Source organism: Pezoporus flaviventris, unplaced genomic scaffold, assembly GCF_033815535.1.
Source record: "Pezoporus flaviventris isolate CSIRO_AGI_PZ_B2104156 unplaced genomic scaffold, CSIRO_AGI_Pfla_v1 ptg000125l, whole genome shotgun sequence".
Taxonomy (NCBI): Eukaryota; Metazoa; Chordata; class Aves; order Psittaciformes; family Psittacidae; genus Pezoporus; species Pezoporus flaviventris.
The window spans coordinates 506,783-533,125 of NW_026892673.1; the positions used below are offsets into that span (position 1 = coordinate 506,783).

The following is a 26,343-nucleotide window of genomic DNA, read 5'->3' on the forward strand; positions in this document are numbered from 1 at the left end:
TGTTGTTTAAATGTTGACTCTAAGACATGCAACACTGCAGGACCTTTTGTTGTTGGAACAGGGACATGGATGTGAAGAGTTTGATGGAATGTGTTGTATGAATCTTTCTGGTAATTTTAATTTGATACATGCACAGCTGAAAACCCTGGCTCAGCTTACCCAGCAACTGCAAGTGAGCAGTGACCTAGGGATAACTAAATGGTTGTCCTCATGGGGCATTACAGGTTGACTTAAAACACTGCTATTTGAAGTACTGCGCTTATGTATCATTGTTAGGTTAATCATTGTAACTATTAGACTTGCTTATAGTTGTGTGATAAAACAGGTGAACAGAATAACCCACAATGCCTTGCTCGCACAAAGAAAAAGGGGGGAATTGTTGCAGAATGGCTCTAAGACCAAGGCCATGGAGCCTTAGAGGCCTGTGTGAGCAAGGCAAGGGGCAGGCCCCACAGGTAACTGGATACCAGATGTGGGAGGAGAATGTGGAGGAAGCTGCCAGTATCTCTTTCTCAGTTGGGGTATAACTGGCCTCAGATCCTCTGTATCCCCGACTCCAAAAGCCGAGGAGTCGACCTCAAGTCCCCCCTGGAGTTTTCTACCAGAGGCTAGAAAAGACCATTCTCCCTGGCTGCGGTGTTAAGCACATTTTTCCACATCTTCCCTGTCCAGACTGGTCCAAGGGCTACTGCATGAACTATCTCACGTTTAATTTTCTCAAAGGCTTGCTGTTGCTCAGGGCCCCATTTAAAATCATTCTTCTTCCGGGTTACATGATAGAGAGGGCTTACAATTGAACTGTAATTTGGGATGTGCATTCTCCAGAACCCCACTGCACCCAAGAAAGCTTGTGTTTCCATTTTGTTAGTTGGTGGAGACGTTGTTATCTTGTTGATCACATCTGAGGGGATCCTGTCATTTTATTCCCAAAAACTGAATCTCCTGGGCACATCCCTTGACATTACTCCGTTTTATGGCAAAACCAGCTTTCAGCAGGATTTGGATTATTTTCCCAAAGGCTGATTCCCTCAGAGACTGGATGCCTTTGTCTATAGTAGTCCACATGGCCGAACGACTCATAACATTGTCCTTGTATGGAAATCTTTCTTTCACAGCTGCCAAGAGCTGCCTCCAATGACTGAAGGATTTTTTCTCTCTTGCAATTGCTTTGTCAATTCCCCCTTCTCTAGCAAGTGATCCCAGCTGCTTGGCTTCTGTACCTTCTAGTTCGTGACCATCGGCCCCATTGTCCCAGCATCGGAGTAACCAGGTGATGATGTCCTCCCCTGGTTGACGGGTAAAATCTTTTCGCATATTCCGTAGCTCGGTTGAGGTCTGAGATGGAGAAATTACCTCTTCTTCTTCATCATGTGATGATGACTCCTGATCAGATGCTAGACCAGGTGGTGAATACATTGTTTCTTCATCTTGCTTCACCCTTCTTGCCTCTTTTTTGCTTTTTCTCTTGCGTACAGGGGCAACCGATATTGGTATGAATTGGTCCTCTGGTTTGGCTGCAGTGATTATCACTGTGGATTAAGTAGCGACTGTACTTGTTCCTGGGGGTGGTATAGCTGCTGTGCTTGGAGTTGCGGTAGCTGCACTGTCTGTTGCAGTTGAAGTTTGAGTAGCTGTTGTACTTGCCCTGGGGTAAGTGCACTGTTCATTGCAGCCAAAATTTGGGTAGCGACTGTAATTGTCGCGGGGGTTGGTGTAGCTGCCGTGCTTAGAGCCAGAGTACCTGTGCTGACTGTTGCTTTGCCCTCAGATCCAGGGACATTTTTTTTCCTTTGAAGGTACTCGATAGTATTGAACAAGGCCCTGTAAGCATAAGCCAAGCCCCAGCACGTTGCCATGATTTGTCCGTCTATGGTATGGCCAGAATGACCACACACCTCATTTCAGTGTTTTACTAATTCTGCTGGATTTTCCACTTGTTCGGTGGTGAAATTCCAAAGTACTGGAGGGGCCCACTGACCTAGATACTTGCCCATACTATCCCACACACCCTGCCACTCATGGCTGTCCAGCCTCAGGGAAAAACTCTTGGTCCTCCTATATTGTTGTTTAACCCCAGACAAACCCAAACCTGATTCTGCTTAACTCTTGAAATCAGACAAAATGGCCACGGGCAAAATACACTCTGTATGTGTACCAACATGGTGCTCCCCATTACGATCAGCAAACAAGTCTCAACAGCATTAAAAGGCCATTCAAAAACTTCAAAACTCTCAAATGATGCTGTAAACAGTCTGGGGGGAGGACTAGGAGGGTAAAAGAATGTCTCCTTCACAGGTGACCACCCGAGAAGGAGAAAAAAGATGTGTAATTGCTAAGCACTTTTATTATATACCTCCCAAAGTATAAAGGTGGTGACCACACTGGGAACATAAGCCAGATCAGTTTCATGATCAATGATTCTATTGTATTACAAGTCATTACCATAAACTAAAATGAGGCAAGAACCTTAGCCCCAACCCCACACTTGAAAAACGCTAATACAGCAAATACCGTCTGGAAGTAAGGTATGATATATTGAAACTGTGAGATCAAGAGGAACAACTTTGAGAGCCAATAAATCAGCATTGTGACGAGTGACAATCTAAAACAATGAATGCTTATCACAAAAACGATTAGACACACTCTCGTCAGATCTGTCGTTATCTCAACCCCTTGTGCCCCACGTTGGGTGCCAAAAAGAACTGTCATGGTTTAAACCCAACCACACAGCTCGTTCACTCACTCCCCTCCTTCCTCAGGAAGGACACCTAACCCAAGCTAGCCAAAAAGATATTCCATACCACAGCATGTCATGGCTGGGAGGTAAAACTGGGAGTTACCCGGAAGGGCACAGGCTCTCTTTTGGGGGTCAGACTCATTTCGGTGGGTGGTATTGTATTCTCCTCCCTTATTTTTTCTTATCATTATTATCATTGGTCGGAGCAGTAGTGATTTGTATTATACCTTAGTTACCGGACTGCTCTTATCTCAACCCGTGGGAGTTACATTCTTTCCATTCTCCTCCCCATCCCTCAAGTGGGGAGGTTGGGGGGGGGGGGGGGGGAGGGGATAAAGAAAGACGGAGGAAGAGGGGAAGCGACTGAACAAGCTGCGTGTATGGGTTTAAACCACAACCCGTCTTCAGGAACCTGCTTAGTAAGGTTCCATGGGATAAAGCCCTAGAGGGCAGGGGGGCCCAAGACTATTGGTTGACATTCAAGGATCACCTGCTACAACCTCAGGAGTGTTGCATCCCAACTAGAAAGAAGTACAGCAGGAGGGCCAGGAGACCTCCTTGGATGGATAAGGAGGTCCTGAGGAAAATTCAAAGGAAAAAGAGGCTTATAAAAGGTGGAAGCAAAGACAGCCAGCCTGGGAAGAATACAGGGATGTTGACCGGGAAGCTAGGGACCCGGTTAGAAAAGCTAAGGCCCAGTTAGAATTAAACTTGGCTAGGGATATTAAGGATAACAGGAAGGGATTCTACAGGTACATAGCTGTCCTGGGTTCAGCAGTAGCAGTCATTTTTCTCCTTCTTGGTAGCTGGCGCAGTGTTGTGTTTTGACTTTCGGCTTGGGAACAGAGCTGATAACAATGATGTTTTGGTTTGGCCAAGGACTTTGTGAGCCTCATGCTCTGCCAGGGAGGAGGGGAACCCGGGAGGAAGCAGAGACAGGACACCTGACTCAAAGTGACCAAAGAGGTATTCCATACCACAGCACATCATGCCCAGGAGGTAACTGGGAGTTAGCTGGAAGGGGGGGAGTCTGCAGGGTTGGAGGAGGTATCAGTCGGTGCTTCGTTGGGCTGGGGGGGGGGGGCGAGTTATCGGTTGGCTGGTGGTGAGGTGATGTATTCTCTTCCCTTGTTACTTCCTTTATCATTATTATTATTGGTGGTAGCAGTAGTGATTTGTGTTATACCTTAGTTACTAAACTGTTCTTATCTCAACCTGTGGGAGTTGCATTCTTTTCGATTCTCCTCTCTGTCCCTCTGGGAGCAGGGGGAGGGCAAGAAAGGGGGGGAAGTGAGTGAACGAGTTGTCTGGTTTGGTTTAAGCCACGTCAATAGCAAATAAAAAACAGACTAGGGACAATGTGGGCCCTCTCCAGAAGCTATCAGGAGAACTGGCTACCCTGGATTTAGCGAAGACTGAGGTGCTTACTGAATTCTTTGCCTCGGTCTTCACTGCCAAATGCTCTGACCACACCACCCAAGTCTCGGAAGGCAGACACAGGGACTGTGAGAATTAAGACCTTAGGCCCACTGTAGGAGAAGACCTGGTTCAAGACCATCTTAATAACTTGAACGTGCACAAGTCCATGGGACCTGATTAAATCCTTCTGTGAGTCCTGAAGGAGCTGGCAAATGAAGTTACTAAGACACTGTCCATCATATTTGAAAAATCAGGGCAGTCAGGTGAAGTTTCTGATGACTGGAAAAAGGGAAATATAACCCCCATTTTCAAGAAGGGGAAAATGAATGACCCAGGGAACTAAAGACTAGTCAGTCTCACCTCTGTGCCTGGCAAAATCTTGGAGCAGATTCTCCTGGAAGGCATGATAAAGCACATTAAAAACAAGGCGCTTGGTGACAACCAGCATGGCTTTACTAAGGGGAAATTCTGCCTGACCAATTTGGTGGCCTTCTATGATGGGGCTACAGAACTGGTGGACAGGGGTAGAGCAGTTGACGACATCTACGTGGACTTGTGCAAAGCGGTCGACACTGTCCCACATGACATCCTTGTCTTTAAATTGGAGAGACATAAATCTGATGGATGGACCACTCATCTGGATGGCCGCACGCAAAGAGTTGTGGTCAATGGCTCAGTGTCCGGCTGGAGACCAGTAATGAGTGGTGTCCCTCAGGGATCAGTGTTGGGACCAGTCTTGTTCAAGAACTTTGTGGGTGACATGGACAGTGGGATTGAGTGCACCCTCACCAAATTTCCCGATGACACCAAGCTGTGTGGTTCAGCTGATATGCTGGAGGGAAGGAATGCTATCCAGAGGGACCTTGACACGCTTGTGGGGTGGGCTGATGCCAACCTCATGAAGTTTAACCATGCCAAGTGCAAGGTCCTACACCTGGGTCAGAGCAATCCCAGGCACAGCTAAAGGTTGGGCAAAGAAGAGATTCAGAGCAGCCCCCCTGCGGAGAGGGACTTGGGGTGTTGGTCCATGAGTAACTTAACATGAGATGGCTTCAGTGTGGGCTTGCAGCCCAGAAAGCCAAGCCTATCCCGGGCTGCATCAAAAGGAGCGTGACCAGCAGGTTGAAGGAGGTGATCCTGCCCCTCTACTCTGCTGTCGTGAGACCTTAACTTGGAGTATTGTGTGCAGTTCTGGTGTCCTCAACATGAAAAGGACATGGAACTGTTGGAACAAGTCCAGAGAAGGGCCATGAGGATGATCAGGGAACTGGAGCACCTCCCGTATGAAGAGAGGCTGAGAAAGTTGGGGCCGTTCAGCCTGGAGAAGAGAAGGCTGTGTGGAGACCTCATAGCAGCCTTCCAGTATCTGAAGGGGGCCTATAAGGATTCTGGGGATCACAGTATCACAGTATGCTAGAGATTGGAAGGGTCCTCGAAAGATCATCTAGTCCAATCCCCCTGCTGGAGCAGGAACACCTAGATAATGTTACACAGGAATGTGTCCAGGCGGGTTTTGAATGTCTCCAGGGAAGGAGACTCCACAACCTCCCTGGGCAGCCTGTTCCAGTGTTCCGTCACCCTCACTGAGAAGAAGTTTCTTCTCAAGTTTAAGTGGAACCTCTTGTGTTCCAGTTTGAACCCATTACCCCTTGTCCTATCATTGTTTGCCACCGAGTAGAGCCTGGCTCCATCCTCGTGACACTCCCCCTTTATATATTTATATACACTTATAAGGTCACCCCTCAGTCTCCTCTTCTCCAAACTATAGAGACCCAGCTCCCTCAGTCTTTCCTCATAAGGGAGATGCTCCACTCCCTTAATCATCTTCGTTGCCCTGCGCTGGACTCTCTCCAGCAGCTCCCTGTCCTTCTTGAACTGAGGGGCCCAGAACTGGACACAATATTCCAGATGCGGTCTCAACAGGGCAGAGTAGAGGGGAAGGAGGACCTCTCTCGACCTACTAACCACCCCCCTTCTAATACACCCCAGGATGCCATTGGCCTTCTTGGCCACAAGGGCACAGTGTTGGCTCATGGTCATCCTGTCGTCCACTAGGACCCCCAGGTCCCTCTCCCCTACACTGCTCTCTAACAGGTCGTTCCCCAACCTATACTGGAACCTGGGGTTGTTCCTGCCCAGATGCAGGACTCTACACTTTCCCTTGTTATATTTCATCAAGTTACTCCCTGCCCAACTCTCCAGCCTGTCCAGGTCTCGCTGGATAGCAGCACAGCCTTCTGGCGTGGCAGCCACTCCTCCCAGCTTAGTGTCATCAGCAAACTTGCTGATAGTACACTCAATTCCCTCATCTAAATCATTGATGAATATATTAAATATTCACTAGGGACTGTAGTGATAGGACAAGGGGTAATGGGTTCAAACCTAAACAGGGGAAGTTTAGGTTAGATATAATGAGGAAGTTCTTTACTGTTAGGGTGGTGAGGCACTGGAATAGGTTGCCCAGGGAGGTTGTGAATTCTCCATCCCTGGCAGTGTTCAAGGCCAGGTTGGACGAGGGCTTGGGTGATATGATTTAGCGTAAGGTGTCCCTGCCCACGGCAGGGGAGTTGGAATTAGATGATCTTAAGGTCCTTTCCAACCCTAACGATTCTATGATTCCTCAGCTGCACTAAAGGTAAGAGTAAAACTGACTCGGATACCTAATCACAAATAACTTCTGAGTTAGAACATATAAACAGCAAACCTGGGTGTTGGTAGCAATGGTAAAGGACATCTTAGCCCACTACACAGGCTGGAGAAGGGTCCAGAAAAGGGCCACAAAGATGATCCAAGGGCTGGGAAGCCGTGTGAGGTAAAGCAGAGAGAGCTGGGACTTTTCAGCCTGGAGCAAAGGTCAGGGGAGACCTTATGCCCAATGTTTTATTACTTAAAGGGTGGCCACAAAGAAGAGGGAGACTACGCTTTTACAAAGAGTCCCATGGAAAAGACAAGGGGTGATGGGCACAATTTACTCCTGGGAAGTAAATTTACAGCTTACTCCTAGGCACAAGAGAAAAAAATTTCACAATGAGAACAATCAGCCATTGGAATAATCACAAAATAGTTAGGGTTGCAAAGGACCTTAAGATCATCGAGTTCCAACCCCCCTGCCATGGGCAGGAACACCTCACACTAAACCATGCCACACAAGGCTCTATCCAACCTGGCCTTGAACACTGCCAGGGATGGAGCATTCACAACTTCCCTGGGCAACCCATTCCAGTGCCTCACCACCATCACAGTAAAGAACTTCCTCATTATATCTAACCTAAACTTCCCCTGTTTAGGTTTGAACCCATTACCCCTTGTCCTATCACTACAGTCCCTAGTGAATAGTCCATCCCCAGAATCCTTATAGGCCCCCTTCAGATACTGCAAGCAGCTCCTTTATGACAGTGTGCTGCTCACTCTAGAGTCCTACGGGTCAGACTTGAAAGCAGAGCAGGACTTGCTAAATAACAAGGAGGCTTATGAGAAACTGAGTTGAAGGGAGCAGCAAGCTTTGCATGTTACAGACAGAAAAGGATCTTGAATATGCTTCTGAAGCTGGTACACTAGAAACCTCACTGCTCCTGGAAATTAACTGCCTGGAGCTGTGTGCAGGAAGGGGAGGAAGCTTGCCTTCAGCCATCTCTTCATGGCTGCTTTAGGAAGGCAAATGTACACTGTCAGAACAGCAAGTGGGTTCTCTCATGTAGCACCAGAAATTTAAGGCAAGGATTCCTCCTTGTCCAGCAGAAATCCAGCTGGTAACTCTTACACCTTATTGTTCAGAGTAAACATCTGACAGGTGGGGATGCTGACAACACTGAACTCTTCAACTATACTTGGCTAATACTGAGCATTTTAGAGTACAAGCCCATCCATCTGGTTTTCACATAGGCTCAACAGAACAGGTATCTCCTTTTACCTTTATAAAAGGCATTTCTGTATGGGCTTGGGACTGCTCTGAAGGAGCACTGCCACAGTTCTGCACACCCTCTGGTTAATATGGTTCTTCCCTGACCTCAGGCACTGCTCTGCATCATGTTTAGCTATACTAATACCTTTTCCCTCAGCAGTTTCTGCATGACAGATCACTGGAGGTTTGCAGGCCAAGCAAGTGGTGCAGCTAGAAGTGCAATCTACTTCAACAGGGTGCAGAGCTCCATGTAAGAGGGGGGATCTTTGCTGATGCTGCAGTTTGAAGTACTGCAAACGAGAAAAACCCGAACTGTACTTGTGTAGATCAAGATCAGCTACAGCCCTACTTGCACTGCTTAGAGCCAGGGTGAGTTCACATTAGCCAGGGTCGCTTTGTTTAATTCCCCTTGTGGAGTGGTGCAATGCAGTGGCTAGTTGGAGTCCAGCCTGCTGTCTTGGTGCTACTTCTCTCCCTACAGCAGACTGGATTTCAAACTAGGCATACACAGTGGTGCAAAAGGTCAGTCTTCATTCCTTAAACATGAATTATACCCAGGGCCTCTGCTGGTAGGGACATGAGCATGATTTACGCTGACAGTACCAGCTGTGGGTTCCTTACCTGCCAAGAGAGGGTATGAAGTATAGCGGCCTCTAACCTTACCAGCCCAACTCAAATTACTGGGATCCTGGCTAAGTCCTGTCCACCTTCCAAACCCCTCTTTACACCAGCTTAGCAGTTCTTAAAGCCTCAAGGGAACCAGCCATGGACAGCAGCATTAGTACAGAAACAGAGAGACTTCTGAGCTTTGAGTCATTAGACAAGTCAGTAAGCTCTGCATAAGGTTTGTTAGAGACAAATGGCAGGAAAAAAAGTCCCATGGCATCCAGTCTAGATAAAAACTGGTTGCTGGTAATCCTCTGTATCCTAACCCAATACAGGAAGAGGAGCAAGCTGGATTTTCAACACCAGAACAAAAAAAATCCACTTCAAAAGACTCAGTTTCAACACAACTGCTGTCCTAAAAAAAAAAAAAAATCCCAGGGAATTGTAGGAACTGGCAAGAAACTGCTCTTTGACACACCAATAACTCAAACACACCACCTAGAAACAGGTCCTAGGTAGAAAATCCTCCTTGAGCTGCAGTCCCCTGGTACAGCTGGCTCCATGGTCCCTCGGAGCTGGTTTTTGCTCTGCAGGTAAAGCATACCAGGTACACAATCCCTTAAACCTGAGCTGGAAATCCTGACCTCTCCTCTCTTAAAACTAGCAGCCAACTAGCTTTAACAAACTAGCCATGTTATCCAAAGAAGAAGAAGTGGAGCTGTTTCCTAGTATCTGCTAAGCTGTGAGGCACAGGATTTTGCAGTATTGGCAACACTGAAGCCACCTATCCTTATTCCAGCTAACTAGCAACCTTGCAGAGATCGTTGCTGAAGAGAATATCATAGCAGGGTACAAGTCATTAGAAATGAATCTGAGCTGCTGTTTGTGCTCAGCATTCCAATGTTGCAAGCACAATCCTTTGTAGCACAACTGTGTCAGGGACAAACCCTGCTCCTGATCTTGCAACTAAGATATTTCTCTCTCCACACAACTGACCTTCCCCTTTGCACATCAAAGCAAGACCCTATCTAGTCCCAACAGTTGTCCCCTTAGACCTCACCTAGAAAACCCAGCTGCTTTCAATAGGTAGGCCCAAAACACTGGAAAACCACAGGTTTTGAATGGGTGGAACAGACTTTGGAAGGCCAACTGGCCGGGTGGGATGGAACTGGAGAGAATAAGAACAGTGACAGGTGCGTGTCATGACTTTAATGTGTAACTACAGTATACATACATACAAGAAGTGGTAGAACTAAAGCCCAAGAACTAGAAAGGCTACAAAATACAACACATGGACCAATACTTTAAAAAAATATTCAAAATCCTTACAAAATGGGCTGCATTGGTCCTTTGGGATTTTTTGTTTTATTGGGTTTTGTTTGTTTTTTCCTTTTCTTTGCAAACTTATAATGTGTGGTCACAGGGTGGAGGGTGGGAAAAGGTCTAGATTTAACCCCCCCTACATTACAAAATTTACAAGTGTCAAATAAACATACCCCCCCCTCCCCCCCCAAAAAAAAAGCTATAGTCCTGGTCCCTGGATTCTTTACTAAAACCAGCTGACCCTCTCCCAAAGGGCATGCCTGAGATGTCATCTCCAACAGAAGGGAGGTATTCTCTGCCTGCCGCTCCACTCACTATCTTATCAACATTTGATGAAAAAGCAACACTGAACCTTAACCCCCTCCCTTCCCCATGTTCCATAGTATTCCCACATTCCAAACACATCCACTTTTTTTTTTTGATAAAACAACTTGGTGATTTAAAGGTCCCCCATCCACATAAAGAAAAATAAGATATAACAACTGGCTTTTCAATATTCTTTGGGAGTCTGGGAACATAAGGACATGGAGGTTTGCTCCAGACAAGTGCTTGGCATCAGCAGCTGCCCCTTTATTACCACCTGGACAGGCACCAGTTACCCACCTGCCTTTTACACAATTTGCGCAAACCCAGAAGTCCAGACAAACGTTTCTGTTCCTTGTACTTACACTAGTTCAAAATGATATTCACAGAATTGTCTGAATTTGGCCAAAAGTCAAAAAAAAATTGGTTTCAAACTTTGGAACATTTTTGAATGACTGAAATTTTTAGAACAACTTTCACCCAGGATTGGTTGTGTCTACCCAATCAAGGGGGCTGGGAAGGTCAGGAGGAGTCTTACAGAGTCTTCTGTCTGTGGATGGGATGAGGACCCCCAGGCTGGCACACTTACAACATGACATGTGGTTCATCTAACTGGCACCAGTCCCTTCCATCACTTGCTGGGCTTGCTTCTGTCCCATGCAGCACTGTGCGACTGACTGGAACAACCTGGACACAGAAGCAAAGCAGTGCTAGATGCATTTATGGCAGCAAGCGGTGCTTCCACTATGAAGCACCAAAAACTCACAGTGCAACGCAGCCCCTGCTTCAGATACATAGTTTCAGTTAATTTTGTGGTTAACTTATACTCACTTCTCAATTTCTGGGGCGCAGTGAACAAACTCATGGTTCCAGAATTTAAACGCTGGATTTTTTATCAGCTCAATGAAAGTAATAAGAAGACCCCAAGGATGAGGCCTGTTTACAATCAGTCGTTCCAAGAGAACCCTGAAATCCAAAAGTAAAACCAGTTAGAGCTCAAAAGAACCAACACACAAGGAAGGAAAGTAAAAAGCTGGATGCTGGCACACAAAACACCTTCTATCTCACCTAGTGATCTGCTCCTGGATGGACTCAGTGTTGGCCTCTGCAAACAGGTAGAGCATGGTGCAACTGAAGTAGTGGGTGTGACTGTTGGGGTATCGCAACTGGTTGGCAATTGCGTTCAAGAAAAGGTACCGGCCTGCAGAAGAAGCAGAGAGTACAGATGGTCTCCCTTACACACACGCAGAAAGAAATAAGCAGCAACTAGTATTGAGATGAAGGTTTGTGAGCCTGCATTACGAAGGTAGAAGAAACAAAGCCAACTGATAATATGAAAGGAAAAAAAAAATAAAAAAAAAATAAAAACCCAACACCTGATGTGGCAGGAAGAACTCAATTCCTCTTAATTAAACTTATTTCTCATTCCCTTGAATATCCCAGACATTTGGTATGAACATTCTAACATAGCATGACTTGCTGTAAATTCCCTAGCAGCTACATAAAACCCCCACCTGTATTTCTCATAGTGCCAACAGATAATCTGCTGTTATATTTGACATCTCATGAAATAGAAGCATTTCCAGCTCACCTTCAGTATCAAGGTCTACTGCCAAATTCTGGAAGATGTCCATGTGAGCTGAGTGAGTAATGGTACTCATAGAGGGTGTGCTGCCTTTGTTGTGAATGTGCGCAATAGCTTGAGTGCCTACGTAGAGCACCAGGGCATTAATCAGCTGGATGTTGTAGCGGTTGCCAGGTTCATTTGATACCTAATAGCAAAGATAGAAAAAGCATTAACAGTCGATATTCCCTTCAGCAACCAAAGGTACAGCACATACAACAACAGCATCCAAGTCTCCTCTTGACTATACAGAAAAGAACACGCTCAGGGCATCCACAAATTCAATTTAGCATTTATCCTTTTGTCTTGTTCAACATCTTTGTCGGTGACATGGACAGGGGGATTGAGTGCGCCCTCACCAAATTTCCCGATGACACCAAGCTGTGTGGTTCAGCTGATACGATGGAGGGAATGGATGGCATCCAGAGGGACCTTGACACACTTCTGAGGTGGGCTGATGCCAACCTCATGAAGTTTAACCATGCCAAGTGCAAGGTCCTACACCTGGGTCAGAGCAATCCCAGGCACAGCTACAGGTTGGGCAGAGAAGAGATTCAGAGCAGCCCTGCAGAGAAGGACTTGGGGTGCTGGTTGATGAGAAACTTAACATGAGCAGCAGTGTGCACTCACAGCCCAGAAAGCCAACCCTATCCTGGGCTGCATCAAAAGGAGCATGACCAGCAGGTTGAAGGAGGTGATCCTGCCCCTCTACTCTGCTGTCGTGAGACCTCACTTGGAGTATTGTGTACAGTTCTGGTGTCCTCAACATATAAAGGACAAGGAACTGTTGGAACAAGTCCAGAGGAGGGCCACGAGGATGATCAGGGGACTGGAGCACCTCCTATATGAAGAGAGGCTGAGAAAGTTGGGGCTGTTCAGCCTGGAGAAGAGAAGGCTGTGTGGAGACCTCATAGCAGCCTTCCAGTATCTGAAGGGGGCCTATAGGGATTCTGGGGATGGACTATTCATTAGGGACTGTAGTGATAGGACAAGGGGTAACGGGTTGAAACTTAAACAGGAGAAGTTTAGATTGGATATAAGGAAGAAATTCTTTCCTGTTAGGGTGGTGAGGCACTGGAATGGGTTGCCCAGGGAGGTCGTCAGTGCTCCATCCCTGGCAGTGTTCAAGGCCAGGTTGAACAAAGCCTTGTGTGGCATGGTTTAGTGTGAGGTGTCCCTGTCCATGGCAGGGGGGTTGGAACTAGATGATCTTAAGGCCCTTTCCAATCCTAACTATTCTATGATTATATATATATATATATATGTGTGTGTGTGTGTGTGTATTCAAAAGCATCAGAAAAGTGTTGAAAGACCCAATGGATAAATGTCTGTACTCCCTACAAAAGGTAAAGGCAATGCGAATTCACCAGCAGTGCCAGAGGCTGGCTGAAACACACATGACCTATGGAAATGCTTCCATATGGGCAATTTTCTGAGTAAGCCCAACTCCAGCCATGAAGTCTATTGCAAGCCAAGCCCTGTGATGTATGAAATATGGCTGGCTAATAATTCTGAGGTGGCCTTTAGATAATTTAGCTTTAACTCCTAAAGCATTAGCATGCAGATTCACAGATTTCTAGAACAATGAATCAATTTTGAATAAAAATTTTATCAGATTCTAAAAAGATTCACTCAAGTTCCATAAACCCTGTTGAAACTCGGACAATGCCTTGGTAAGCAGTGCTGGAGTCATGATAGAAGCCACAAGATTCTTCATCACCCAAAGGTTGAAGACCAAAAAAAAACCCCAAGCAAGCTTGATGCAAGCAGCTCCAAGTACATTCTTCACTAAGATTTGCAAGGTTGTACACTGGAGACATACAAGGAGAAGAGACCACCTTACATTTTCACCACAAGCATTTGGCAGCTCATGTAGATAAAACCATCTGCTTTTAAATTAAATCATTTTAGGGTCCTTAAAGTCAACATTCCCTATGCATTTCACAGGTCTTTACTACTGCCTGGAACACATGCTTGCTACACACCAAACAAAATTCCTGCAAAGAAGGAGGGCGACTCAGGCAGTGAAATCATCTGTTCCATGCTATTTGAATTAAGCATCCTCAAAAACCACTCACCTGTAGGTTGCTGCGCAAGTCAGACAAAAAAGTGACAGGAGAGCGGGTTTTGAGATAGGAATCCAAGTCTTTCTTGAACTGAGGTGGCATCACTCCAGTGAAATTTGTGAGTATTCGTGGCGCTATATTAATCTCACTTAACATGTCTACCTGTGGAGAGAAAACTCGGTCAGCTAAACCATAAGCAATCTCTAAAGGGACAAACTGCAAAAGCAGATCTGTAAGTAATTATTACATCAACTACTGCTGTTGATCACTTTTTCCTACCAGCAATGAAAAGGAAACACTAGGCTTTTGCAGATTCCAGAAGAAACTTGGTCTCTAATGTACAAACCTGTTAGATGACCATGTCAAGGAATGGAGAGTAGAGGATAAAAGAATTCAAGGTTGAAGGCCACAGGGGAATTCAATTGCAGCCTCTGAAGTCTCCCTATCTACACTCAAGACAGTTTGGTAGTTTAAGAAAGTACCAACATCCACACAAGTCAGGAAGAGTCCTCTTCAGTCTCAAGAAGTACTAAGTATTGCAGCTTTGCTCCCATCACCCTGCACAGCTCAGACAAGGAAGAATAATAGGACAATGCTTTAACAGTGTGAGAAAGTTTGCTTCTAATCATTCCATGATGAGGAGCCTGGCATTGGCACAAAGATTTAATTAGGTAACATTAACACTTCTCAAAGTCTCTCATTATGCAAGAGGCTTGTAGTTTATCTCATTATTTTCAAGATAAAATGGAATCTATGTTTCTAATCCAAAAGATTTGCAGTTACATAGTGCTCTTCAACCATTAGTTAACTGAACTCCAGTCCCCACACATCCTGTGGAGCACAAACTGTACAATTCAGCGTGAGCAGGAACTGTCATCTGACTTTTCAACAGCAATGCCACAAAGACTGCTTAAGTAGTCTGTTTTTCAGTGACAAATGAGACAGGAAAAAAGATGCTCTGGCTCCAACATGGTATGCCTGTCAGATTTAGGAACATCATAAAACCAGTCTCCCTTTGGGAAAAGAAAAGCCCTCCGGTTTCCCATGCAAAAGCTGGGTACTCAGGAAAGGTCTCATGTAATACAAGTCTCACCAGCCTGTCCTTTCAGGTTGAACCTGCACAGACCTTGCAAGCGAGCTAAATGTCTAGGGGTGCCAACGAAGCCATATAGAAAGAGGCAAGCTTTATGCTTCCAACTGCAACAGATTTCATGCAGACAAGCCTGTATCCTGCTCTGTGTGGAAAACTTCAAACATTAAGTGTTACAAACATAACTGAAACCTACCTGCTTAAGAAAAAAAAAACAACAAAACACAAAAAACCCACTGTTCTGCTAGCTGCTATGTTTCCTATTACCCATTAACATCTAAATGATAGCATTAATTCAAGTATCAGTTAAACTGTTCCCAAAATTCCACAGTCTCCACAAAAAATAAAAGAATGAAGAGTACTTAGAGCATTAAAGCTTCCCATTATCAAACTCATGAAATGGAGTCCTACCTTTAGATTGGGGGTGAAAGGGTCTGGAAGCCTCATGTTCCGTGGGAAGGCGCTCAGGATCAGATTCCTTAGCTGAATACAGTTAGGTGGGATCACATCACAGAAACCATAGTGGTAGTCACAAAGAAATTCTGGGAAATCATGCAACAAGACCAGCAACACACGCAGAGTGCCCTGGAAAAATACAATATGAGAGAGCTTGCAAAGCCATCCTTCTATGTCATGTGGTCAACAGTAACAGGAAGAAATTCATCGGGGGGGGGGGGGGGGCTAGCCAGTTTCTATCTCACACTGGATTTGCATTTAATTTTAAGATAAAAATTCTAAAAGCACAGTAAATACTATTTTGCTACCAGAACACCTCTACTTTCAGACCACTTTGGGTGGAAGCAGCATCTATTAGCTGGCTTTTTGGTTTTTTTTTGGTTTGTTTTTTTTTTTTTACCTTGTAAAGAATTTGCATAGGTTTAGCAAGTTCCACATTCCTAAGGAAAGGAGCCAAGTACTTGAAGAGATCGATCAGTAACTGAGCGTACATAGGCCAACCCTGCCAAGAGAAAAACAGCAGATGGAAAATGTGCAATGAAGAGCAGTTAACTTCAAAACCATAATTCGATTGGTCTTCATAAACCTGGATCGGAGTTATGCCCCACTGCTAGCTCTAGCAGTGAGTGCAGCACAGCTTTAGCTGCACACTGTATACTAAGGGTGTTTCCAGAACACTCTACATGCCATTCTGAGTCAACAGCATTTGGGCTGGACTACAGCTCTTCCAGACTTTGACAAAGGCATGTTTATTAACTTCAAACTATGGGCTGTAGGGTGAATTACTGACACAAAGATTCTCCTCCATGCAGTTAGGTGACTCTGAATATGGAAGACAACAACACAGAACAGCTATGCTACTAGTACACTTCAAGAGATGTGAAACAGCACCACACCAGATAAACATCTGTGTGAGCTTTTTAGTTCAGAAGAGATAAACTGCAGCCACACCTTCTGCTGTGGTGTATGTGCCAGCATTCTTGCAATAAATATCCGATGGGAGATCAGTTCCAGCCAGGCATAAACAAAACCTGGAGCTTTTGTAGGCCTCAGGATGTGAAATGTGTTACTGAAAGAAAAGTTAGAGCAGGTTAGAAGTGCACAGCAATAAGATTACTTTTCATAACATTGAAAGAAAAGATACACAGCCCTAGAAGCAAGGCATTTTAGCCTCCTGGGTTTTACCAGTTATCTTCCTTAAAACAAGCAAGTAGACAGTACATAGGAGAACCAGTTACTCCAAATGTTATTAAGCCACCACAAAAGAACAGTGAGATAGCTTTTGGATTAAAAAAATCTTGATCCTACCAGGAAAGAATGAGCATTGTGGCCAATCTCAAATACATACCAGAAAGCTGTGAGTGTCTGGAAGTTGATGGTTTCTAGCACATGCTCAGGAGCATTTAATTCCAACAGCAGCATGATGAAAATACGATGGTAAGGAAGTTGCTGAAACTCACTCTGCCGAACATCATGGTCTTGTAGAAGAACTCCCACCACAATACCAAGGACCTAGAGAGATCAAGGCATGTCAGTGGTGACACCAAGAATTACTTTGCAAGTCAACCTACAGGTAATACTTTAACCACCAGGTAAAAAAAAAAAATATAACCTGCAGATTCTAACAAGAACCAAAACTTTCAGTTATTGGCAGTGTTCTGCAAATTAATATAATTTGTATCAGCAACTCCCAACCATGATACTTTGTTCTCCCTGTCCCATGGGCTACAATGACTGACTGGGCAGTGTTGGGAGACCTTAGCTACCTAAGGCCACCTAGCCATAAACAGTCGTGTAAGAGTATAGGCAAGGCCCTCACAAAATCAAGGCAGACACCCAAGAATCACCTACTTTAAAGCATACTTTTAGTGCCTCAAAACAACAGCAGAGGACTTTTTCATTTCAAGGCACAAAGGTGAACTTCAGGTTTGTTTGATATGAATTCTTTGTGAACAAGAAAGCCACTTGGCATCCTGAGGCTCCTGATAAACTCAACAGTTTATCAAGTCCTCAATCTGATCCATCAGCAGTAGCCTGCATTAAAGTCTACATTTCACATTAATCAGCAAAGGCACACCCAATTCTGCACTTTAAATGCAAGGAATACAAAAAGGGTTCCCAACCTTATTCAGAAGGTTGATCTTTGTAACTGTGTTGGTTGCCTCCCCAGAGTGCTTCACTAGCAGTGCAATAAGTCGCACAAAGGCATCCAGATTGTGGTAGCACTTGGCTCGAATCATAGTGGGGTTGGCAGCGGGGTTATGCTGCTGCTCAGCTTGAGCACGATAGCTGATTTCAACACACATTTCGGTGCAGAGGCGGAAAAAGCGGGTGATCAGGTCATCGGTTTTCAGGATTCCTTGCTGGTGCATCTATCCAGGAAAAGAAAAAAACCCAGAACTATAACCACAGAAAGTGCATTCCATAACTTATTTCAAACAACACACTTTACAAAGAACCCACCTTGCCTGGCACAATTTTTACCCTTCTCTTAAAGGGAGATGGGTAGCAAAGCTATCTCTGCTACTCCTCCCAAATATGAGTATTTTCAAGGCAATATGAAGGCGGCAACACAGTTTCAGTGAAGGCATTTACTCCCAAATAAGAGTCTTTTTGATCCAGGTTCTTTTCAACCATCATCATAGCTGAGGAACCTGTTTCAGTATCAGTTCTGCCACCAGCACTCAAACTTGCATGAAGGTCAAGCAAGAGGCAGCAGCAGTTCAGTTTCTGGCCTTCAGGGCAGACTTCAGCTGCTAGCTCAGGAACCATTGCTACTTTGCGGCAACATAGAATCCCAGACTGGTTTGGGTTGGAAGGGACCTTAAAGCTCATCCAGTTCCAACCCCTGCCACAGGCAGGGACACCTTCCACTAGAGCAGGTTGCTCCCAAGCCCCTGTGTCCAACCTGGCCTTGAATACTGCCAGGGATGAAGCAGAAGACTGCAGAAGCCATGTGCATATGGAGATTGAACTTTCCTTACAGGAACATTACATGCAGAGAAAGACTGGGTGGGCTTTTTTGTTTGTTTTGCATTGAGGTTTGTTTTTAGTAACATACATCTTAAATAGACTTTTTTTTATTTATCATCTGTAGCATTAAAGCCATCAAAATGAAATAAATTACATTGCAGAAAACCTCTGTGTTTTGAATAAAGCATCTTCTAAAATCCTACTGCACAGACATGAAGCTGTATAAACAGTATAACTGCTAACTCTTAGAGAACTATTTCTGGAGAAACCTTTGTTTTAGAAAAGGAATTCATGTATCTGCCTTCAAAGTTCTATGCTCCTTGTTCTAAAGACTAGTGCAAGGAAAGCAACACATTTTAAGCAGCCAAAATTATGGTTAAGTTCAGTAACAAGGCCTTGTTTAACACAGTTATTACAAAATATTCCTCAAAAAAACCCATATCTAATGCCTGTAAGGAAAAAATTATATATTAACACTGCACTTTGATATATTGCATTTGCTATTTCAAATCTGATTAAGTATGTACAAAAGGTAAGCAAAAAATTGTGATAAGAGCGAAGCAGGACAAAATTGCATTGAGCATTATGAGTACACTATACTGAAGTATGTTTTATAAGCATACTTTAAGGTATAAAAAGAGGAAGGTCACATGAAGAAGTAAAATTTATGTTTAAAAAGTGAGTTTAACACAAGACCCATTGAAAACATTTCAAAAAGACACTATGCAGGAGAAGTCAGACCAACAGAAAACTGAGAAAGCACTGCAAATACACTAAGTCAGGGGCTTCCTTACAGCTGCAGTCAAGGAGCTGCCTGTAAGACAGTTTTATGATGATGACTGCAAATATATAGGGATTTTGGTACCACTTGTTTGGCTACTGAGGGCATCTTCCTGCTCAGTCACAGCTGGAAGGCAGATGTGTGCTGTTCATCACAGCTGTTAAGGTGTCCTGGAGAAAAATGTTGGAGGCCATTTAAAAATTTAGGCACCTCTTTAGCTAATGAAGTTTCAAGTTTTTCCTCACTCTAATGAATTATTCCAGTTAGAAAAAGGATTCCCTTGTTCACATGGTCTGAAACAATTCACTTGCAACTCTATTTAGTAGCAATTTCCTTCTGCAGGCTGTAAGAGCTTTTACCTGTTACCCATAAGGGGCAACACTAGTCAAACTTCATTACACGGAGCATGTCAGAACTATTCCCAAGAGCTATCTCAGCTGAAGCTCTCCCACCAAACTTAACCCAAAACTGAACCGACAGCTTGTTGCTACAGTATCTGAAGAGCATGATTTTGTGAAGGATAGGAGTTTCTGCAGAACTTTACCATCAAAACCAGGCAAGATTTTGATAGTCAACTGCCATACACCTGAAAGTTTCAAAAGGATACTTTAAAACAAAGGGCATCATACCCTACTGATGTTGAATAAAAAGCACCTTTCTTTCCAAAAGCTCTACCTGTCCAACAAATGCAGAAAATGCTTTGGTACTGTCACGGCCTGCTGCAGCTGAATGGTAGAGGTTCACCCACTCCCTCAGCAGGTATTCTGCCTTCTCCCTCAGACCTGGTGGGTCATCATACTCAGAGGCTTGGGAAATTCCTGAATGCATCATGAAATTGGGACCTCCATGAGCACGGTCAATCATTGCTTCATAGTTTGATCGGACCACTTCCATCAGCTGGGGTAACCTAACAAACAGAGCAAGAGCTGGGTTAGAATTTCTCCTCCCCCAGAAGGTGCAGGAACCGGAAACCTCAGTCAAATATAGTTGAAAGAAAGCAAATTATTTCTTATACTAAATCTTCGTATCTTCCAGTCCTCACTGGAACAGCAGAAAAGTCATGGATGCAGATACACTTATGATGAAAGAAGGAACACTGAAATCATCCAAGCTTTGAAGTTCCACTCCAATTTATCCAGTAGTGTGCTGCAACAAAGCACCACAAGTACTAGAAATAACTTCACTTCTGCAGGCTTCAGAAGCCCTAAAATGCTCTGAGACAGTGAGTTGTCAGTGCTAAACAGCACTGACAGCTGGGGCACTACATCTGGCTGCAGTGAAAGTCAAGTCATACAGCAAAGACAGTGCAACCAAACTGCAGGCTAAAGGACTTCTGTTTTAGGACCTCCCATTAGCAGTTGTGTTGGTAGTGGCAGCCACTGCTAGCACCAGCACCAGGTGCTGGTTGCTCTCACAGAAATCCCAAGTTCTCCAAGCTCCAATCAATTTTTTTCCTCAGACTCAGCAGCAATTGCTTCCACCTTAGTAACAGGAGGCCTGCAAGTCCAAAAGGTATTTCCAGATGCAGTGGCTGTTTGCTGCCCAATTATCTGCTGGTGGATACACAAGCCACACAAGATTGGTGGATAATTGCTTTGTAGACTCCAAACAAAATTGTCTAAAGAAGCAAATAGGATTGTCTAATTTGATTAACTGCTTGTGATTAATAAATAAGCATATTAACAACTAGATACTGAACATCCAAACACATAAAATTTTTTCCTAAATTTGAGATGAGGCAAGAATTCAAGCAGGTTTCTCACAGTACCAAGGTATTTTGGAGCACAGTGCATAGAAGGATTTTCCTGATCAAGCATTCAGTTTGCCATGATGCTGCAGCTGCCTCTATTTTGACATAAAAATCAGCACAATTACATTGGAGTAACAGCTTTGACATAGGACTGCAGCCCTGGAGAAAATTTAAAGCTGTATGATTTGAGACACTGTCTATATAACATTCAAATCATAAATGAGAATAAGTAGTAATATATTGCACAGTATTTCAATCTCACCCTTCTGGGGCATTTCCTCTGGAATGAGCATTAATCCTCATGAGTGTCTCAATTGTGTGAAACAGATCTGCCTCTGTTACATGGGCAACACTTCTCTCATCCACCAACAGGATCTTTACCAACTGCATGGCAAATGCCACAGCCATGTAGTTCAAGCCATTCTCCATTGACTGTCAATATAAAAAAGGAAATTAAAGTTCAATCACAAACTTTGCAGTGAACTGACCATTACGATTCTCTTACAAAAGAGCAGGTTCCCTTTACCTGAGCCAAGTGGAGGTCATACTGCTGCATGTTAACAAGGTGATTGCGGATAAGCAGCTCCACAGCTTCCACATTGTACTTGTACTCATCTCTGCATTCAATCAGGCACCTGAAAAATTGGACTGCTTTTATAAGGTGTACTTAACACTTAAGTGAAGCAACTCAAATCTAATACTTCAGAAACTGTCATTCACCATGATAAGTTACTTGGCTCCAAAAGAAGCCTCTTCTAGAGCATTCTCTGAGGTAATGTTTGAGTGCAGAACAGCCATCAGCCTCAACCATTTGTTGCCCTGCACAACTGGTCACAACAGCCCTTCAAGAGCTTCAGCAGAAGCAGCCTCTCTTCTGAGGACAAAGTGGCAGTTACCTTGCTGAAACACCAGTGCTCCTGCTGCAGGCATATGCCATGTCACATAGTTTGCAACAGCTCAGAGATTCTCTGTAAAATGAGCCCCCCCCCAAGCATTTCCAATGTCTAATTCCATTGAAGATTCCCATCATGTTCTAGATGAAGCAGCATTATCAGAAGATCTAGTTACTTTTGGCAAAGACAGCTAGTTATTTTTGTCCAAACTGCAGCAATGCAAAATCTTAACAGGCAAGAGATTCAGAATAACACAGGAACTCCCAAAAGGCAATGAAAGCTACATCAATGTTCCTGTTGTCTCATAACTGACCTAGTAATTTGTTTATTACACCAGGGAGATCCATAGGCACGGCCATCCTGCAGAGCCTTCAGCACAAGCAGATGACACTCACGATAGCGAAGCAGAAGGTCAGCATCTGCCCCACTGGTGGCATCCAGTAAGCCTTCTACAGCCTAGAACAAATGCACCCTGTTAGCAGAGGAAACAAGTCCTCTTCTAAATCTTCTGCAAATTACATCAGCAAGAGTTATCACCAGAAGACTCAGATTTGCTAAAACCAATTTAGTCATGGTGTTGACCCCTTAATGAGACTATGTGAGATTTTATCAGCTACTATGGCATCTACATGTTCATTGCACTCAGCTGTCCTATCACAAACAAGCCTCTCTACACCCCACTGGCACCAGTCTGAAAGGTTGCATTAGTTTGTACTGCAGCTTCTATAAGTAAATGCCTCCTCACAAGCAATTCTGCACATGGCTCATGAAAAATAACATGGAAGGAGATTTGCAGAACCTGCCAGAGGTCAGCTCTGAGATGAATCTGTACCAGTCTATAGCAAATGGAAGATGAGTCTTACAGGGGCGGCACAATTTACATGGGCAAGTCCTAGTCAGGATTAGATCCTTTAATAGGTACAAGCACTACTAGCCAAGAATAAAGAGTTTCCCTCCAGCTTTCAGTACTTGTGTTCCTCCACTGTTCTTGGATGCTCAGGTAGATGGCTCCATATCCTTCCACTCTCCTCAAATGGATTTTTCTCCACACGTCACTACACTCTGCACTACTAACCAGGCACAGATATCAGCTCAGAACTCACTGTGACACTCCCCACCTGGTATAGTCTACTAGTTCTGGCTGAGATGGAGTTAATTTGCTTCCTAGCAGCCCATATGGTGCTGTGCTTTGGATTTGTGCTGAAACAGTTGACAACACACCAGTGTCTTGCCAATTGCTGAACAGCTCTTGCACAGCATCAAGGTTTTCTTTCCCACACCAGTTGGTAGGCTGGAGATGGGCAAGAGGCTGGGAAGCAACACAGCTAGGACAGCTGACTCAAACTGAATCAATGGATGTTCCATATCATATGACATCATGCTCAGCAATAAAAGCTTGGGGAAAGGAGAACAAAGGGGGTATTCATAGCCATGTTTGCCTTCCCAAGCAAATGTTCCATGTGCTGAAGCCCTGCTTCAGGAGTGGCTAGACAGCTACCTGCTGATAGGAAGTAGTAATTTTTATTTTTGTTCTGTTTGTGCACATGGCTTTTCTTTCCCTACTAAACTGCCATAACCTGAATGAACAAGTCAGCCTGCCTTCCCTTTATTTTCTCCTTGTCCTTCAGAGGAGCAGAATGAGCGAGCAGATGGGATGGATGCTAGGCCGTTAGCCAGGGCCAACCCACCAGGCACACTCATTTATCAGTTACTGCAAAATACAATCCCCAAGTGTACCACTATAAATCCAGTCCTATGCTCAGTAATTATCTACCTACACAGGCAGTTCAAACGTTGTCTTACCCTCCAAATCATCCTGAAATCAAAGACTATTCCTGAGTGCAATAACTCTCTACTTGCCCCATCTGAACAAAACTATGTCCCAGGATTCTGTACCTGCTTCGTTCCACAGCAGCCTGGCCACCAAGTGTACAAAACACCAAGTGAACACCATGACCCTCTTCCAATTTTATTTACTGAATTTCCAAAGACAGCAGTTGCTTAGTACTGTTCACCAAGCAAGTTCCACAGGATGCGTAAAGGTAAACAGTCACCAGCAAGGCAATCCACAAGCCAGGTGAGTAATAAACCCTGGGTGAGCTGTTACAGGAGAAGAGTTGCTAACACTCACCTTCTGCAGTAGTCCAAGTGCAGCAATAGCATCTCGGGAGTTCCGAGCCACTACTACAGCCTCCAAGAGGCTGCGCAATGCTTGAGCTTGAGGATTCATGGCCAGGGTGTGCGGAATGGACTGCAGGTGCTGCTCCAGTTCTGTCATACATTTGTCATAGATTTGTGCTACATCATCTGTAGCCCAAGCTTGCTGCTTGAGAGAAAGTGGGAATGAGTGATTTTTGCAAGGATCATATTTATGAAATTCAAATACTAACTGGCTATTTTGTATCCAGAATTTAGACCTCTACAGTACTGTGGTTAGTTATGCTGGCATTTTAAATACACAAATATGTGAAAATTAAACTGTGGAAATAGCTACCAAACAATTCCAGCAGTCCATAAGATCAAGACTGCATATAAAAACCTGTTTATCTCAAAATCCATGCTTGCCATCCATGGCCTTCCCGCAAAAGTAACATGGGATTTGAATAAAATATTTCACTGCTACTAAAATTACATGTGGTAATTACAATTTGCAGATCTTGTCCCAATTTGTGTTACAACCCCTTAAGACTGGATATAAGTTTTAATGTTAAACTAATAGCAACATAAAACTAATGCATCTTACAGCCCCTACTCCCAAGCCTGATTTTTACTATTCTTCTAGCAAAGGACACAAGTTCCACAATATTCACCAACAGGGCTATAGTACTCACAAACCGATTAATTCAGAAATCTCTACCTTCATAGGCTGAGCCAAGAATCCTGTGGGCTGAGTTAAGTCATTGGTAGGCAGGAAGCCAGGAACATTGCGTGCAAACTCTTCGTAAACAGCCAGTTGTTTTGGGTCCACACCTCCAACCTTTGCAAAGAAAAGAACAGGCATTAACCTCATTGTTAAACAGTGGCAGGTAAGAAATGAGGGTAGTTTGTGTAACAGGTAGCTGCTCAGTCACACTCTTAAACTGAGTAGGATTCAGCTGCTCTGCCCCGAGGTCCTATGTCTTCAGCCACACCTTCTAACAAGAGGATTTTTCTCCACAAATGCAACTCGCATTCCCAGAAGAAGGAACAACTGAATAGCAGCTTCATGCACATTTAACACACAAGAAATGCTCTGCTGAGAGCACAAGATATGTCCTTTAAGGGAAGAAAACATGAGATAAGACAACGAAACAGACTAGTCACTTTTCAGTGAAAGGAACAGTACAGCACAAGAGACAGGACTTCCAATATCCTCAAGGAATTGAGGAAAATGAACACTCATTGCAGAAAAACATATTCATGCATTTCCATTACTAATCAAACTAATAGTTGCACTAATAGACAAAACTAGCAATACACAGGATTGCTCAGCTGAGACTGTGCCATCTGCTTTTGATTATCAGGAGGGGGATAACCACCACATCAGTGTGGCTCAGTTAATATCCTCACCTTTAACCTGATCTGTTCTGGCATCCTCTCAGCCTGGTAAGTTAACACAACAGGATCACAGTACCGACGACCCTCTTGTCTAGCATGTTTTCTGAGCTCAAATTCCTGGGGGGAAAAAACCCAAACACCACACTGATTTTTAGATGCTGAGTCTGGATGTATATGAGCACATATAATGCTTCTAAAAGGCAGCAGTCCCATACTTACAGTTGCAAGCCTCTTGTCCATCTCAGGGCCTGCTTTTTCCACAGCTGTCTTTTGGATAAAGCAGCAGGCCAGCTCACAGTTGTCCTGTGCTATCTGGGCTGTTGCCTGCTCTATCATGTCCCTCTGTTGTGGAGAGGCTGCCTATTGAAAACCACAATCATCAGTGAAGGCTGTAAATATTATTAACAGCCTTAAAATCGGTACCACTGTCTGTACCAAACATAAGCAATAAAAAGGAATGCTCTTAGGAATGCACTCTCTTTGCATGGAATATACAACAGTAAATTTCATTTTGCATAACTTTGAATAAAACATGGAGGCAAAACAACAGCAAAGGCTTTCAAACAAGGAACAGCACAGCAGGAGGTTCTTCATCTTCACCACCAACCTATCTCCAGGGCTCTGTTTTGGAATGATGCGCCTATGATGGATGCTAATGCAGGAAAAACAAACCTCACATCAGAGTGTAAAAGTTCTCCCACTTCCTATGTTGTAATCAATAGATACAAAGGTGCATCACTAAATGGAAGAGTAATCCTAACCCTTTTCAGTGGGTTCCGTTTCTGATACGGATTTTATTTCCTTCTTGGAGTCTGTTTTAAGAGAACCCTGAACAGCTGGACTTACTTTCCAGGGTGCAAAGCAGTAATTCCCACTGGAAATAG

General features: G+C 44.2%; 1 protein-coding gene across 13 annotated transcripts in view; it reads right to left on the bottom strand.

Annotated features, from left to right (window-relative positions):
- Positions 1–10,532: 10,532 nt before the first annotated feature.
- LOC133282497 (CCR4-NOT transcription complex subunit 1-like) overlaps positions 10,533–26,343 on the bottom strand; it is an 89,786-nt gene continuing 73,975 nt past the window's right edge. For 7 of the 13 annotated variants that reach the window (XM_061478493.1, XM_061478494.1, XM_061478490.1 and 4 more), the window contains 18 exons: positions 25,679–25,819; positions 25,472–25,576; positions 24,780–24,899; positions 24,054–24,248; positions 22,236–22,378; positions 21,556–21,664; positions 21,292–21,461; positions 19,934–20,186; positions 17,649–17,897; positions 16,874–17,037; positions 16,477–16,594; positions 15,926–16,027; positions 15,481–15,654; positions 13,992–14,141; positions 11,881–12,061; positions 11,358–11,490; positions 11,121–11,255; positions 10,533–10,976 (listed from right to left, as the gene is read on the bottom strand). In XM_061478493.1, coding sequence (XP_061334477.1) covers positions 10,898–10,976; positions 11,121–11,255; positions 11,358–11,490; positions 11,881–12,061; positions 13,992–14,141; positions 15,481–15,654; positions 15,926–16,027; positions 16,477–16,594; positions 16,874–17,037; positions 17,649–17,897; positions 19,934–20,186; positions 21,292–21,461; positions 21,556–21,664; positions 22,236–22,378; positions 24,054–24,248; positions 24,780–24,899; positions 25,472–25,576; positions 25,679–25,819 — 2,721 coding nt within the window. In that variant the 3' untranslated portion in view covers positions 10,533–10,897. The remainder of the gene's footprint in view (positions 10,977–11,120; positions 11,256–11,357; positions 11,491–11,880; positions 12,062–13,991; positions 14,142–15,480; positions 15,655–15,925; positions 16,028–16,476; positions 16,595–16,873; positions 17,038–17,648; positions 17,898–19,933; positions 20,187–21,291; positions 21,462–21,555; positions 21,665–22,235; positions 22,379–24,053; positions 24,249–24,779; positions 24,900–25,471; positions 25,577–25,678; positions 25,820–26,343) is intronic. The other 6 variants (XM_061478497.1, XM_061478499.1, XM_061478492.1 and 3 more) reach the window with 3 other exon arrangements.